General features: G+C 46.7%; 1 protein-coding gene across 10 annotated transcripts in view; it reads right to left on the reverse strand.

Moving 5' to 3' along the window:
• LOC123363114 (KAT8 regulatory NSL complex subunit 1-like) overlaps nucleotides 1–16,577 on the reverse strand; it is a 160,879-nt gene that overhangs the window by 114,289 nt on the left and 30,013 nt on the right. For 4 of the 10 annotated variants that reach the window (XM_045003909.1, XM_045003911.1, XM_045003908.1 and 1 more), the window contains one exon: nucleotides 13,994–14,146. The exons of the other annotated variants lie outside the window; for them this stretch is intronic. In XM_045003909.1, the coding sequence (XP_044859844.1) occupies nucleotides 13,994–14,076 (83 nt within the window). In that variant the 5' untranslated portion in view covers nucleotides 14,077–14,146. The remainder of the gene's footprint in view (nucleotides 1–13,993; nucleotides 14,147–16,577) is intronic. 10 annotated transcript variants of the gene reach the window in all.

Consider the following 16,577-nt stretch of genomic DNA (forward strand, 5'->3'; position numbering starts at 1 on the left):
AATTGGTAGCGGCATCGGTTCACAATAAATCTGAGAAATCTTCTATGGCCACAGAAAATACTACTGTGAAAGTCAGAGTCCTTTAAGTCAAGGGTGGCATACCAATCTCCTGGATCCACAGAGGGAATGATGGAAGCCAGGGAGACCATGCAGAACCTCAGTTTCCTGAGATATCTGTTGAGGCAACACAGGTCCAGAATGGGCTGATGGTCCCCCTTGGTCTTTGGGATTAGGAAATATCGGGGGTAAAACCCCTTCCCTCTCAAGTCTTGAGGAACCTCATTCACAGTCCCCATCTGTAGGAGGGACTGCACCTTCTGGGTGGGGAGTTGCTCATGGAAAGGGTTCCTGAAGAGGGACCAGGAGGGGAGGAAGGGGTAGATGAAAACTGAAGGGAACCGTTGATTGTCACGGTACTTAACACCCAGTGGTCCGATGTTATGCAGAACCCCAGAGCTGAAGTGGGACAGACAGTCCGAAAAAAAAAGTGGAGACAGGAACTGGTATAGTATCCCCAGGCACACTTTCAAAAGGCCTGCTTGGGCCCACTAAAGTACCTATGTGACCGCGGATGGGAAGATGAGATGGAGGGAAGTGGCTGACACTACTTGTAACCTCTCCCTTTCCTTTTAGGACTCCTGTCACAGAAGGGGAGACAAGTACCCTCTCTACTTCCATTTGGTGCCAGAGGGTCAGGGGACTGGCAGCAGACCAGAGACAGTTACAATGATGGAATCAGGGTTGGCCTGCCCCTAGAACAGGGGTTTTCAAACTTTTTTTCCTAGTGACCCAGTTGAAGAAAATTGTTGATGCCCATGACCCAATGGAGCTGGGGAAGAGGGGTTTGGGGTGTGAGAGGGGCTCAGGACTGGGGCAGAGGGTTGGGATGTGGGAGGGCTGCAGGGTGGGGCCAGGAATGAGGGCTTCAGGAAGTGGGAGGGGGCTCTGGGCTGGGGTAGGGGGCCAGGGCTCTGGGGTGCAGGATCCACGGTAGGGCCGGGGATGAGACATTGTTTGTCCTTTAGAACTTTAACCATTTAAGGATTCAATATATTTTTGTAATACTGAATTTGTGAACTATATTACAGTGATACTGATAAGGGGTGTTGATGATTGTATGAACTGTAGAGTTGTTCGTTTGCTAGACAAGGGAGAAGTAAAGAAAATTTGTGGGTTTTGAATGACATTATAGAAGCAGAGTTTATGGTGCCTGGGGTTGATTACTGCTGATGTGCTTCATATAGGGACAATTTATTTCTGAGAATGGGTGTGAGTGTGCATGTATGAAGCTGCATAGTTTCACCCTATTTTCTGTGGCTTTGAATTAGACATTGTTTGCCCCTCAGCAATTTAAACTATTTTAAAACAGCCTGTATATCTGAATTTCCTTTTGTAAAATTTAAAACTGAAGGCACTGTAAAGACAGAGACCACGTCATTCAATGTTTGTAAGTAACTTCTCAAATTGAATATTTCCAGACCTTTTAAAAAAATAGATAGAGTGAAGATACACAGGAGTGTTAAGATTTCCCAGCTCTCACAAAAAGGTCCTAAGACTTCCATAACCAATGGATGGAGAATTACAAAGCAAATATATTTGGAGCTGTGATTGCATCAATTACAGTGGAGCAGTGAATTTGCAAAGCACAAAGTGTCAATTTGAGAGATCTATTGGAGACTCATGTTTTTCTTGGGAACAAAACCTAATGGATGTTTCATGCAACCCTTTTTATGGCACCCAAAAGTTTGCTAGGTACCTCACAAGACAAGTTCAAAAACATGATCCCTGGCACAAACTAATATCTAACATGATGACATAAGACAGTGAACAAGGTAGTAAGGAGGGCACAGGGGGTAGTAGTACACAGCATGATGTGGGGGTTGTCAATAGAGTAAAACAAATGTTGGCTACTTTCTCGTAGGCTTAGAGAAAAAATTTTAGGTGGGAAGAAGACTGGGACAAGGTCAGAACAGGTATTCTAAGCATACAGGCACTCTGGGGATGGTGGTGGTAGGAGGAGTGGATGATGTTTGCTATCAGAGCAGAGGCAATAAAAAAAAAAGATTATTTCATAGGAGAGGCAGAGTTGTGCAAGGCCTTGAAAGCAAATACAGGCAGCTTGTACTGATGTTTGCAGAAGGGTGAGCCAAAGGATGGATTCAAAGAATGGGGGATGACATAGATCAATGGGCAAGTAATAGGATCTTAGTGGCTGCATTGGTGTCAAAGGCCAAAGAGGAGGTTGTAGTGATGAAAAGAGGGCATGAGGTGGACCTATATGAAAGTTTTAGCACTGTGGGCAGAAAAAATGTTGGCTCTTATAGACATTGTGAAGAAAGCAGCAGCAAGAGCTGGACATAGATTAGATTGTTGGAGGAGAAAAATCATAGATGGCCTCCAGTTTACAGGCTTGAGTGACAGGCATTATCTGTGGTGTGTTCAACAATAAGAATGGGAGAGTGGAAAGTGTTTTGGTGGAAAGAAAGAGATCCAGTTTTGGCTATGTAAAGCTTGACGGAATAGCAAGGCATGTTTAGATATGAGATTGGATAGCAAATAAGTCAGGAGGTGGATTGGAGAATTGTAAGAGTCATCAGCATAGAGAGTATAACTGAAGCTGTCTGAGTGAGTTAGACAGCCCCCCAACCTGAAACAATACTCACCAGCAACCACACACCATAGAATATAAACACTAACCCAGGAACCTATCCTTGCAACAAAGCCCGATGCCAACTCTGTCCACATATCTATTAAAGTGACACCATCATAGGACCTAATCACATCAGCCACACCATCAGGGGCTCGTACACCTGCACATCTACCAATGTGATTTATGCCATCATGTGCCAGCAATGCCCCTCTGCCATATACATTGGCCAAACCAGACAGTCTCTATGCAAAAGAATAAATGGACATATCTGACTTCAGGAATCATAACATTCAAAAACCAGTGGGAGAACACTTCAACCTCTCTAACCACTCAGTGACAGACTTGAAGGTGGCAATTTTACAACAAAAAAAACTTCAAAACCAGACTCCGAGAGACTGCTGAATTGGAATTAATTTGCAAAATGGACACCATTAAATTAGGCTTGAATAAAGACTGGGAGTGGATGTGTCATTACACAAAGTAAAACTATTTCCCCATGTTTATTCCCCTCCCCCCGCCCTGACTGTTCCTCACACCTTCTTGTCAACTGCTGTAAATGGACCATTTTTGATTACCACTACAAAAAGTTCTCCCTCTCTCCTGCTGGTAATACCTCACCTTAACTGATCACTCTCATTAGAGTGTGTATGGTAACACCCATTGTTTCATGTTCTCTGATCTATAGCTTCCTACTGTATTTTCCACTGCATGCATCCGATGAAGTGGGCTGTAGCACACGAAAGCTTATGCTCAAATAAATTTGTTAGTCTCTAAGGTGCCACAAGTACTCCTGTTCTTTTTGCGGATACAGACTAACTCGGCAGCTACTCTGAAACCTATTTTTATTACAGTTGCTATAGAGGAGCTGTTACTGAGCAAGTAATTAAAATGGAGTTACTGTGATTGGAGACCTTTCTATAATAATATAGCTGAAAAACTTTTTAAAAACAATTATTGAATCCTATTTTACAGCCATATAAATATTGCTTTTTAAAACGAACTGCTACTGTGACACAGACTTGCCCAGACATGTATATTAACCAGTCAGACCATCTTCTCAATATTTCACCAAAGGGGACTGCGTGTGCTCTCTGCCAAAAGCTAAGAACTAGCTGATTGTCATGGTTACTGTGAGATGTTTGCACAGGAAACATTTTAACAAATATGTAAAATGTAGACTATTGTCACCTGAGATAAGTGAGCTCTCAGGGCTATCTCAATCAACACTGAGAATAATGGACATCTGTGGAGATGAACACAGTCTATCTTCTAGACCAGATGCAGGCTTAAGGATTTACTAAAACAAAAGAACCTCCCAAAAGCCTCTAAGGGATCACTGTGGTAAGATACAGTAGTCTGCATGATACAGTAGTCTGCAACTATATAAGACAATAGAAAAGAGCACAAGATTTTATCCATTACAGAGGAGAAACCCTGCAAGCACGGTGTCTCATGAAAGGCAGATCCCAGCTGTTTTAACTGGACCAGCACTGCAAGTATAGTAACTCACTTAGGCCTGGTCTACACTAGGATCTTAAATCGAATTTAGCAGCGTTAATTCGAACTAATCGCTCAACCATCCACACCAGGAAGCCATTTAATTCGAACTAGGGGGCTCCTTAGTTCGAATTTGGTACTCCACCCCGACAGGTGGAGTAACGCTAAATTCGCACTTGCTAGCTCGAATTAGGCTAGGTGTGGATGCAAATCGAACTTAGTAGCTCCGGGAGCTATCCCACAGTGCACCACTCTGTTGACGCTCTGGACAGCAGTCCGAGCTTGGATGTTCTGAGCAGCCACACAGGAAATGACCCGGGAAAATTTGAAATCCTTTTCCTGTCTGGACAGTTAGAATCTCATTTCTTGCTTTGACATCGGGGCAAGCTCCGCGGCACCTGCAACGATGCAGAGCTCTCCAGCAGAGGAGTCAGCCCAATGCAAGAATAGAAAGAGATGCCCAGCATGGACAGACCGGGAAGTCCAGGATCTGATCGCTGTGTGGGGCGAGGAGTCTGTGCTGTCGGAGCTGCGCTCCAACAAGCGTAATGCAAAGACCTTCGAGAAGGTCTCCCAAGCCATGACACAGAAAGGATACAGCCGGGATGCGATGCAGTGCCGCGTGAAAGTCAAGGACCTGAGGCAAGGCTATCAAAAAGTCAGAGCGGCAAACGGACGCTCCGGAGCACAGCCCCAGACATGCCGCTTCTACGAGGCACTGCATGCCATTCTCGGTGGGTCTGCCACCACTGTCCCACCAGTGACCGTGGACTCAGTGGATGGCATAGTGAGCCAGGACAGTTCCTACTCGATGTTCGCCGATGGGCAAGACGACGAAGGGTCCGTGGAGGAAGGCGCAGGCGACAGCGAACACAATGCCGCTTTCCCTGACAGCCAGGATCTGTTCCTCACCCTCACAGAGATCCCCTACCAACCCTCACCGGCCATGAACCCGGACTCAGAGTCAGGGGAAGGATCAGGCGGTAAGTCGTATAAACAAGAAAATATTTATTTGCTCGAAAACATGTATACCAAAAATATAAATTCTATCTATAAATACTATATCTAAAAGTTTTTAAAGGGAAACTAAACGAACAGTAGGTCTACACAGATTGGGATGGAACAATAGTCCTCCATGGACAATTCCACAAATGCTTCAAACAGTTCCTCAAATACCCTCCGCAGGAGGTTTCGAGGAAGAGGTGCCTTATTTGGTCCTCCGGTGAAGCTCACTCTTCCACGCCACGACATCCTCAGATACAGGGGAACCATCGCCTCTACCAGCATGGCCGCGTAGGGTCCCGGTCGGTGAAGTGCTTCCCTTAACATCCTTTCTTTCTGCACTCGAGAGACACGCCTCAGGGTAATCTCGTTACTGAAGTGCTGCATCTAATTAGGGCAATTAGCGAATAGTTACTGTTCTTAATGGTTTACTTATACTTTGCATAACAAAGCCCCGCGCTTAGCAGCCACGTGCTGTAGGCCACACAGGAAAAGCATACATTGATCTTTCCCCTGCAGTGTCGGGAGTGGCTGCAAAAGGGTCATAGTATCTGATTTCCAGATTGCCTTTAGCACGACGGCACAGCTATCCGTTAACTGATAAGCATAATGTACTGTAAGGCTTACCAGGACTCTCTGCTAGAGGGATTCTGCTATCTCTCCCGACTTCTTCGCTCTCCTGTGCAATGGCGCAGCCAATCAGAGCGTAGGCCAAAATGTTGTGCTTCTCTGGAGACCACGTGACACTTGTTGTCCGGTACGGTCTTCTTCATAGAAATTGACTAGACGGTGTTCACTGTTCGCCAAAATGTATCTGTACAAGGAAATCACTAACTTTCCCCATCACACAGCTTCGGCTCCTTCCCGGACTGCCCCGGCATCCCCCTCGCAGAGACTGGCAATGATTAGACGGCGAAAGAAGAAGACTAGGGACGACATGTTCGCTGAACTGATGGCCTGCTCCCGAGCAGAGGCTGCAGAGCAGAAACACTGGAGGGAGACCCTATGTGAGCAGCATCGCACACTCATGGAACGTGAGGATAGGTGGCGGCAGGAAGACCAGCAGACCACCCAAACGCTGCTTGGTCTCATGAAGGAACAAACGGACACGCTTCGTCGCCTTGTTGATGTCCTGCAGGACTGCAGGCTGGAGGACAGGGCCCCCCTGCAGTGTCTCTGCAATCGCCCTCCCCAGCCAAGAAGTCCTGGCCCCCCCTCACCCAAAAGTACAAGACGGAGGGGTGGTAGAGGCCGTGAGAACTGTCACTGAACCAGAGCAGAGCGGCCGTGTACCCCGCACTTCTCACGTTAGAAATTTGTAGAAGTGCTTCCCTTATAGGCTCAGCCAGTCCCAAATCCAAGGTTCATCCCCCCACTGTTTATTAGATTAATAAAAGATGTTTGCTGTTAATCACTGTTTCCGTCATGTCTTTCCTGTCAGAGGATTTTTCGGTGTATGGGGTGGACAGGGGTTTCATACTTGCACGGTATAGCCTACAGTACCAGGGTACAGACTTGGGGAAAGGATCAACTGCGGGGCACACACACACTGCAGTCAGTAGGCACCAGGGTCATTCTGTGTTGTGTATGCTGCCCCTGATCATTTCGTAATGTGTATGCTTGTCCAGGGTCCTAGCGCCTGCCACGCCATTACTGTGAAGGCAGGCTGCCCTTACGATGCACTTGCAACGGATCCACGAGCCTATCCGCTGCCCTGAGCCCCAACAAGAGCCCTCATCCACGGACAGATAGTCACCCTTCTCCCACACCCATCACCCCTTCCCACGCAGAAACCCGCAGCCCACTGCCGTCATCCAAACCCCTATGCAAAGAAGGCACCACTCGCCCCTTCCTGCAAACCCTCCCCTTCATGCAGAACCACTGTCATCCGTCCCCCACCCCAGAGACCTATGTAGGAGCAGGAGGATGTCAGTCCTCTATGGAGGAAGCGGTCTGTACGTCAGTGCACACCGTGCCCAGCACAGTATGCGTCCATGTCTCAACACCAGAACAGAAATGCAAAGTAAAAGAAAGATTTATTAATAATGAGTGTAACAATTAATTTGCTTAAAAACGTGCTTTGGAAGTGAGGGAAACTTGGAGAACGCGGCATGTAGCCGCAGATCCAAATCGACACAAACTGACACAGGCCCAGGGTCAGTTTCTCTTGAAAGCAAGTGGAGAGTCATAGGTTACCCTGCTCTCCGAGGAAACTTGCTTTCAAAGCCTCCCGGATACAGAGCGCTTCCCGCTGGGATATTCTCTCGGCACGGGTGTCTGGCTGAGCGTAAACTGCAGCCAGGCGATTTGCCTCAACCTCCCATCCGGACAAAAAGGCCTCGCCCTTGCTCTCACACAGATTGTGCAGCACACAGCATGCAGCAATAACTACGGGGATATTCTTTTCGCTGATGTCCGAGCGAGTGAGTAAGCTCCGCCATCTCCCCTTGAGACGTCCGAAAGCACACTCCACCACCATTCTGCACTTGCTCAGCCGGTAGTTGAAGAGTTCCTTCTCTCTGACCAGGGCGCCTGTATAGGGCTTCATGAGCCAGGGCATTAGCGGGTAGGCTGGGTCCCCGAGGATCACTGTAGGCATCTGCACATCCCCAACCGTTATTTTGTGGTCCGGGAAAAAAGTACCTGCCTGGAGGAGTCTAAAGAGACCAGAGCTCCTGAACACACGCGCGTCATGAACCTTGCCCGCCCACCCGACGTTGATGTTGGTAAAACGTCCCCTATGGTCCACCAGTCCTTGCAGCACCATGGAAAAGTAGCCCTTTCGGTTAATGTAATCGCTGGCCTGGTGGGCCGGTGCCAGGATAGGGATGTGAGTCCCATCTATAGCCCCACCGCAGTTTGGGAATCCCATCGCGGCGAAGCCATCTATGATGTCCTGGACGTTTCCCAGGGTCACCACCTTTGAGAGCAGTTGCTCAACAATTGCGTGGGCTACTTGCATCACAGCAACCCCCACGGTAGATTTGCCCACGCCAAAGTGGTTCGCTACTGACCGGTAGCTGTCTGGCGTGGCAAGTTTCCAGAGGGCTATGGCCACTCGCTTCTGCACACTCAGGGCTGCTTGCATCCGGGTGTCCTGGCGCTTCAGGGCAGGGGACAGCAAGTCACACAGTTCAAGGAAAGTGCCCTTACGGATCCTGAAGTTTCGCAGCCACTCTGTGTCATCCCAGACCTGCAGCACTATGCGGTCCCACCAGCCCGTGCTTGTTTCCCGGGCCCAGAATCTCCGTTCCACAGCATGAACTTGACCCATTGCCACCATGATCTCCACTGCCCGGCGTACCCTGCTTTCTGAGAGGTCTGCGCCACTCTCCTCACCGCGCTGCCGGAGCCTCCTCGCCCGATTTCTCAGCAGCTGACTGTTGCAGAGGTGGACGATAAGGTGCGAGGAGTTGACAACGGCCATAAGTGCGGCGATGATCGCAGCGGGCTCCATGCTCGCAGTGCTGTGGCGTCCGCGCTGTCACTGACCAGAAAAGTGCGCGAACAGATTTCCCGCCGGCGCTTTCAGGGAGGGAGGGCGTTTGTGAGTGACGGTTGAATGATGACAGTTACCCAAAACCACCCTCGACACATTTTTCCCCCAGCAGGCATTGCGAGCTCTACCCAGCATTCCAATGGGCAGCGGGGACTGCGGGAACTGTGGGATAGCTTCCCACAGTGCACCGCTTCCAAAGTCGACGCTGGCCCCGTGAATGTGGACTCAGAAATTCGAATTAGTGTATTTAGTATGGATACACAAATTCGACTTCATAAGGTCGAATCCACAAATTCGAACTAAGTTGATTCGAAATAGTCTTGTAGTGTAGACAAGGCCTTAAAGTGGTCCTGGTTAACATTGTTTCGTTGTTATGTTCCTGATCAATTAGAGAACATGCTCATCTAAAAGTTGTGCAATGCTCCCTTCTAACGTTGTTTGGCAGCTGCCTGCTTTGTCCGCTGCTTGCAGGAAGAGCAGCCTGTTGGAGCTAGCTGGTGGGGGCTTGGAACCAGGGTGGACTGGCAGCCCCCATCAGCTCCCCACTCCCCAAAGTTTCCCGTGTGACAGCCACCCAGCAGGCTATCAATTGCCAGTTCACCTGTCCCTCACCCCACTGCCATGTGCTGCTCCTGCCCTCTGCCTTGGAGCTGCTCCCCGGAGCCTCTTGCTTGCTGTGCGGTGGGGGGGGGGGGGGAAGGGGAGGGGAGGAGAAGACCACGACAGGGCTCAGGACAAAGGGAGCTTCCTGGCAGCAGCTTCTGTGTCAACTTGCTGATCTACTTAAAAAGGCAGTGTGCTTAGAGTGGGGTCAATGTACTTAAAGGGGCAGTGCGCCTCTCTCTCTCACACACACACACACACAAAATGTGTGTGTCTGTCTGCCATGCTGTCTCCCTTCCCTCCATTTGTGCTGCCTTGTAAAGTGTGAAGCTACATTAACAACAATGGGTTAACTCTTGAGGGCTCAGCTGATTGCTAGTTCATCATTTAGCAGTAAGGCATTCCCTGGGAAATATCCCACCCTCTGACTCCTCCACCTCAACCAAGCTTCACAATCACCATCGCTGTGTACCAGTATTAAAAATTGTTTAAAACTTATACTGTGTGTGCACGGATGGATGGATGGTCAGTCTTTTGTCTGGTGAAAAAAATTTCCCTGGAACCAATCTCCCCCTATTTACATTAATTCTTATAGGGAAATTGGTTTTGCTTAACATCATTTTGCTTAAAGTCACATTTTTCAGGAGCATAACTACAATGTTAAGCGAGGAGTTACCATATTAACCTTTGGGTGAGACCTACGTTACTAGAGGAAAGTTAATAAGTACAGGCTATAATTTGTGTCTTATGTTTTTCTTTTACCTGTAACCTTATGCTTACAAATCCTTATACTTGCCTTTTTTTTTTTAAATATTTAACTCAAGCTCTGAAAAAGTAAACTTCAATTTGGTTTTATTATAAATCTGTTTAAGTGCCTTATGCTAAGGAGAGTGTTGAACTGAGGGAGACCCATGAACTAGGATGCATTGTTTCAATGGATGCAGCAGATCAGTGTACATTGAAGGTGTCCAGAAGATAAGGGACTGGGAACCCAAGTGTAACATAGTGGGGTGTGTAAATTGCTAGCCTTTAGAGAGAAAATGCAGGGCTCATGGAGCCCTGAGTGGAGTGCTTATGTTGCCAACAACCAGTAGTTGGAGAAGGTTTCTCCTGGTTGGCAGAGACAAGGCACAGTGATGCTGTAAGCAGTTGGTAGTGATTCATCCCGGGCACCTCAGGTAACCCCCCCCAAAGCCTCAATTACTGATTATTTAAAAATAAATGTTGAGCACCATTAACAACAATGTGTTAGTATGCTTATCTTTGAAAATACTATTCTATGCCTACAGAACACACATGCCAGTTATGTGCAATTACCAAGTTAATTTAAGTTATATATAGGTTGCAGAGTGGATTTTTACTTTAAACAAAGTTGGTATTTTCCTTCATTTATTAATGCAGATTCTATGTTATAAGAACTTCTAAAACCACACACCACTGTACCAAGATGCTGACATACTTGAATTCTTGAATCAGCTGCAGCAACACTAAGTCTTTTATGGGATCTTCTTCTGTAGTGTCAGGGGCGGCTCTAGGGATTTTGCCGCCCCAAGCACGGCAGGCAGGCTGCCTCCAACGGTTTGCCTACGGGAGGTCCACCGAAGCCGTGGGACCAGCGGACCCTCCGCAGGCATGCTGCCGAAGACAGCCTGCCTGCCGCCCTTGCGGCACCGGCAGAGCACGCCCCAGGGCTTGCCGCCCCAAGCACGCGCTTGGCATGCTGGGGCCTGGAGCCGCCCCTGTGTAGTGTCAGAGGTCCAACTCACTTTCTACATTAAACCATTTAAATCTTGCAGTAAAATTCAGTTAATGAATGGTCAGTTACAGGAGTTACAACTTAAGTACTTCTGTGTCCCCCATCACCATATTCCTTACAGTTTTAAGGAAGCTAGTATGTTTCTTTCCTTTATTTATTCTATGTCAGTCAGATAAACACAAGAGCAAGTAAATTCAGACCGGCTCTACACTTAAAATTTAGATCAAGCTGGAGGCAGAATGAACTGGGAGCTTCATCATCACTGGTTAAGGGGTAAGTGATTATCACTACAAAAGATTTTTTTTCCTCCTGCTGATAATAGCCCACCTTAATTGATTAGTCTCATTACAGCTGGTATACCAACATGCATTTTTTTCATGTTCTCTGTGTACATATATATCTTCCTATGTATTTTCCATTGCATGCATCTGATGAAGTTTTAGCCCACAAAAGCTTATGCCCAAATAAATTTGTTAGTCTCTAAGGTGCCACAACTACTCCTCGTTCCTTTTGCTGATACAAACTACCACTGCTACCACTCAAAGGTGTGGTTCTGCCCCCCCAAAGGTTCATGGAGATTGAATACCTATTTGACAGGACATGAGACTAGATGATTGTAAGTGTCTGTCTTCTGGCCTTAAAATCTATTCATCTATAGTATTGCACCACCACACATTTTTCCATTAGTCCAGACAGATTATTTCCAAAGAATTTTCTAAGTGCAGAAATCCAAGTCTAGCTTCTCTATAATAGTGGGCAATGTTAACTGCCATCATCAAAATGAGAAAGGGTGCATAAACACTTACTGCTAGTTTAAATTGCAAATGTTAAAAACACACTTTCTGATTCTGTGTCAGATTGCTAGAGGTGGAAAGAAACAAAGCATAACTAGATATTCAATTTTAATGAAAGACATAGTCGGAACAATCAGCAAGGGTAGTTGAACACATTAAACCCTTTCCTTTCTTTCTCCAAGTCCTCTTCCTGAACTGTCATTATGATGGCTTTATCTTTCATTTGCTCAGTGTTTTAAATACAGCACTTCTGTTCTTTAGTAAGTGGCCCGCATGAGAGCAGATAACTATATCAAGTGGTTACTACAGAGAGGAACTTCTGAGAAATGTAGATGCTTTACAAGAAGGTAGGAATAAGGCCAGATGTCCCTTTCTCACATCACGGAATTTCCCTTCTTAGAGGGGGAAAATGGGGTGGGGAGGAGACAGACCGACTACGACAGTTACTGGGAAATGGTTTTCCTTTTTTGTATGGGAGTCAGTGATGTAGCCACAGGAATGTTAATAAAATTCATTGTTAAATAAAATTAAGGAGGGGCTTTTATTCCTTTTAAAGTTCTAGATAGATCATTTAGAGAAGCAGAGTCAAGGTCTCAAATTGGTCGTGCCTTCTGAGCCTCTTTAATATGATCTGAACAATAAAGCACCTCTCCCTCTTAAAAACCACACTGCAGCCAAGAGAGATGGAAACTTGTAAAGAACAGGACCTTTGTGAAACAGGTAACACTGATGTTTTCCTGAAAGATATGCTCTAGGAGGAATTATTTTTGGGAAGTTCTATGGCCTGTGTTATACAGGTCAGACTAGATGATCACAATGGTCCCTTCTGGCCTTGGAATCTGCGAATGATGAGTGGAGCAAGGCCTGCAGTATGGACAGACAAACACAGCTTGTTACTAAAAAAGTGGTTGTTCTAAAGGTGATATATAAAGGACTTTTTAAAAAATTATGTTAGTTTCTTTATGGTTTGTGAAGAAAGCGTGAGACATGCTCCTATCCCTTTGTTTACTTTAGAAATATTGGAAGTGTCAAGTCTGGCTTTTTTTTTTAATATAAATAAAGACTTCTTGAAATAAGATCTCAAATATTTATGAGCAGTTCACATTGTTAATTAACACCTTCATACTTTCAGAGAGACATAGCTTCTCCCAAGTCTTCATTAGATATCAAGTTTTAGTTTTTTCTTAAAATTGCAGAGCTTGGATGCCAAAGTAAAAGTCATAGGACTGGAAGGGACCTCCAGAGGTCCTCTAGTCCAGTCCCCTGCACTCAAGAATTATCCTTGATGCTAAGAGCAGCAAATTTCATAAGCACTGCATATGGCTGACTGAATGGCTTTACTCAGAATGACATTCCATAACATATTGCACAACAAAAACAATCTCCAGTTACTGAACAACCAATCCTCTGCTTCTGGCTTCACACCATCAGGGACTTCCTGCTAATCTCACATTTCTAACTATATTCAAGGTCAGCACTTCAATTATTCAAGGTTTTACAAGGCTTAGTGTTCTCAAAAGAAACTCAAAAAATTGCACGCTCATCAGCTGAAGTCTTGATATCTTTAACCTTGTCTCAGCCACCCGTAGCTTTTAATCTGAAATTCTCACATTATGCATTGGATATAATCTAGTTTCAGATACATTTTTTAATATTAATCTTTGTATACAACTGTAACAAGCATAGGCTGCCACACATGCACCCCTTATTGAGAAGCAAGTTTGAATTTAGTCTGGAGTCTGACACCAGTACTAAATAAGTCACCAGCAATAGAATACTGATGTTACACATTAGGTGTATTTTTAGATTAAAGATTGTGCCATAATATGGTAGAGTTATAAGAATCAGAATGAAGGTTCAAGGCTGTGCTTTATAAGCTACTGGGTCTTATGAAAACTTTTGCTTAGATATTCATACACTCACTTTAAAGACCCCCTGAGAGGAACTCTCAGTTAAGTTTCACATGTTTAATGATAGTTGAACAATAGACTTTGCTTCTGCCAGTTGAACAAGTTTTATTGTTTACTTCCTTCTAGGGTCATGTTCCTGCCTGTGGAGCTCAGCTGCCTCCCTCTTCTTCATGTGCAGACGGAGGGATCTGAACACAGCATGAACAATGCCAATGCTCGAGTGTGGGGCAAGGAGCCTTTAGGCCCAGCTTCCCTCCCAACTGCTGCCACCCTATAGCAGACCTCTCAAGGGATTTCTGCTGATATCCCAGGCTGGGGCCTTCAGCAGAACACACACCCATCTGGCTCATATTGGTCCAATACATTAGAAAGGGACGGCTTTTCTGAGGAGTCAGTCCTTGAATCCAAGTACTTTTCCTGAGACAGAAGGAACCCCTGTAGTGGAGGGAAAACAATAAGATTGATAATTCCACTCAAGTATCCCTTTCAAATCTGACTGACACTGGATGAAAGACTGATTTTTACAATAGCAGATCACCTCTGTGAGGCAGAGACAGAGTCCAGTGTTAGGTTAAAGTCAGGCCTGAGAAGTATAGCCTCTGCAGACAGAAAGACAGTATCACTGATGCTCACTTTCATCTAGAGTTAAGGTTTCCCAGTGACAGCTTGTGACCTTCCATAATATCAAGTTTTCCAAAACTCAAACTTCAGAAAAAACAGGACACAGTTAAGTTACATACCCTATATAACCTTAATATTGCCCCCTGGAGCTGGCAGCCACTGGTGAGTTATCCGCAATGGTCTGAAACTGCATCCAGTGAGAGAGTTGTAGCTGTACTAAATGGCTTGAGTGGTGGAGAGAGTAGGTGGGGCAGATTAGTGGAGGTGTGTTTGTGAGCTGAGGAGAGAGAGATTAGTTTAAGGAGCATCACAGAATTGTGGCGTAATGTCAGATGGGTTTGAGCCCACCCTGTGGGTGCGAGTAAAGAAAAAGGGAGCATGTGAACCTAGCCTAGTTGCCTGAATAATTTTATTGCAAAATTGTGTAGGATGTCTCATTAGCAAAGCACAGGGCAGGGAAGGGGAGTGTCTTGATGTGACAAAGTGGGGGGGGGGGGTTCCTGTGTTTTCAAAAGGTTTGCTTGCAGATGGAGTGGGACTCAGTGTCCCTGGGTGTTACTGGTTTAACTAGGTGAGGGGAGAGGGAGTTTTTGTTACAGAGGACAGGAGAGGGAACTTGGGACCTCAGCCAATGGCCTGGAGGACGGATACCCCAGCGACTGGTGACCTGATGACCCAGCTCAGGAGTCTCAGCTGGTTCTGGCCAGTGGGAGGACAATGGGCTATAAAGAGAGGACCCCGTGACCTAACCAGCCGGTTCCAGCCAGAGGCCAGAACAGGCCACCCAGGCGACCTGGTTTCCCTGGAGAGAAGACAATGGACAGAGGCGGGGCTTGGGGGAGGTGATATTGGATGCCCAGCTGGAGAGGGAGAGGAGGCAGAGCCCACCTGGATGCAGGGGAGACTGGGATGTGCTGTGCTGAAGGAGGCCAGGCCTGAGGCCCTGAGAGTTTCCTGTGCGGTGTTCAACGCTCAATAAACCCTCCTGTTTTACACTGGCTGAGAGTCACTCCGGTCTAGGGAACAGGGTTACATTGTCTGCTTCAGGGGGGTGGAGGCCCCAGGGGTCCAGAGCGAGTGGACTCCCTGAGGGGGCCCACAGTGAGAGACAGGAGTGCGAAGGCTCAGAGAGATGCAGCTCCAGAAGTGGAGGGGCCTAATCCCAAAAAAGAGTGGACCCGAGAAGGGCTGTCTCATTGAAAGGGACACCCCCCACAGACCGCATATGGCCAAGAGTGGGCACGATCTGTGAGTCCATGACACTTGCCAAGCAACCGGAATGGTCAGTAATGAGGTGGGATATGAGAGCGGTCTGTGGGTTTAAATGATGGGTATGGGAAAGTATAGGTTTAGATGGTATACCGTAAGTGCAAAGTGGTATTCTGAATAGGCTATGTGAGTGTAGGGCAGGTGCAGGTAGGTCCTTTCCTTTACACTGAAAGTTGCAGGTGTTGGTAGGAGTTAGTGGTCATTGGGGCAGCTGTAGACAACATGTAGAACAACAGTGGACTACCCACTTCTGGTCCTGCACTCTTCTCCCTGCCCCTTGCCACACAGCTGTTCCAGCCAGTCCTGTGCCTGCTAGTCCAGCCACCCTCTCCACTGGCCCTCACCATGCTATTCTGTCCAAGCTTCCCCACATCCTAGGCATTCCCTAATGTGTCTATGTGGCATTGTATCCCATTTTCCAACTGTCAAATCAGAATTTTCCCTATAGATGATGAGAGAACCCAAAGGCTGTTTTAAAATGTTAACACAATTTTCTGAAAAGGAGCGGCATCCTGTGCATTCCGTGGCCAGTCTGCATTTTCCCCTCACATGCCCAACCCCCTTCATTCTTGGTATGTGTAGCAAACACTACACATCCTTCTGCAGCATAGGAGTCTCAGAAAGGGGTGAAGTGGCCCATTTATCTCAATACAATGGCATGCCTGAATAAAAACACCTTAAGATGATTGCAGCCTGAAACAATAGTTCTGAGATGTATGAATGACTCCATTCATATCAATCTCATTCCCCGTATCCAGCCAACTTCAGGAGAGCCACAATAAACATGCCTATTCTCAACACCTGCATGCTCCCAGTATGCCTGTTCTCAGCTGCATACCCAAGGGACGGGGCTTTCCCAGTTCCCCCACATATAGTGGAGAATAGGGAGACAGGCTCTGACCTCCTGGAAGGACAAGGTCCCCCACATCCTAGCTCAGAGAAGGGGGCAGGCAGGGGTATTAAACCCCTATATATG

The sequence above is a fragment of the Mauremys mutica genome, chromosome 2 (assembly GCF_020497125.1).
Source record: "Mauremys mutica isolate MM-2020 ecotype Southern chromosome 2, ASM2049712v1, whole genome shotgun sequence".
NCBI classification, from domain to species: domain Eukaryota; kingdom Metazoa; phylum Chordata; order Testudines; family Geoemydidae; genus Mauremys; species Mauremys mutica.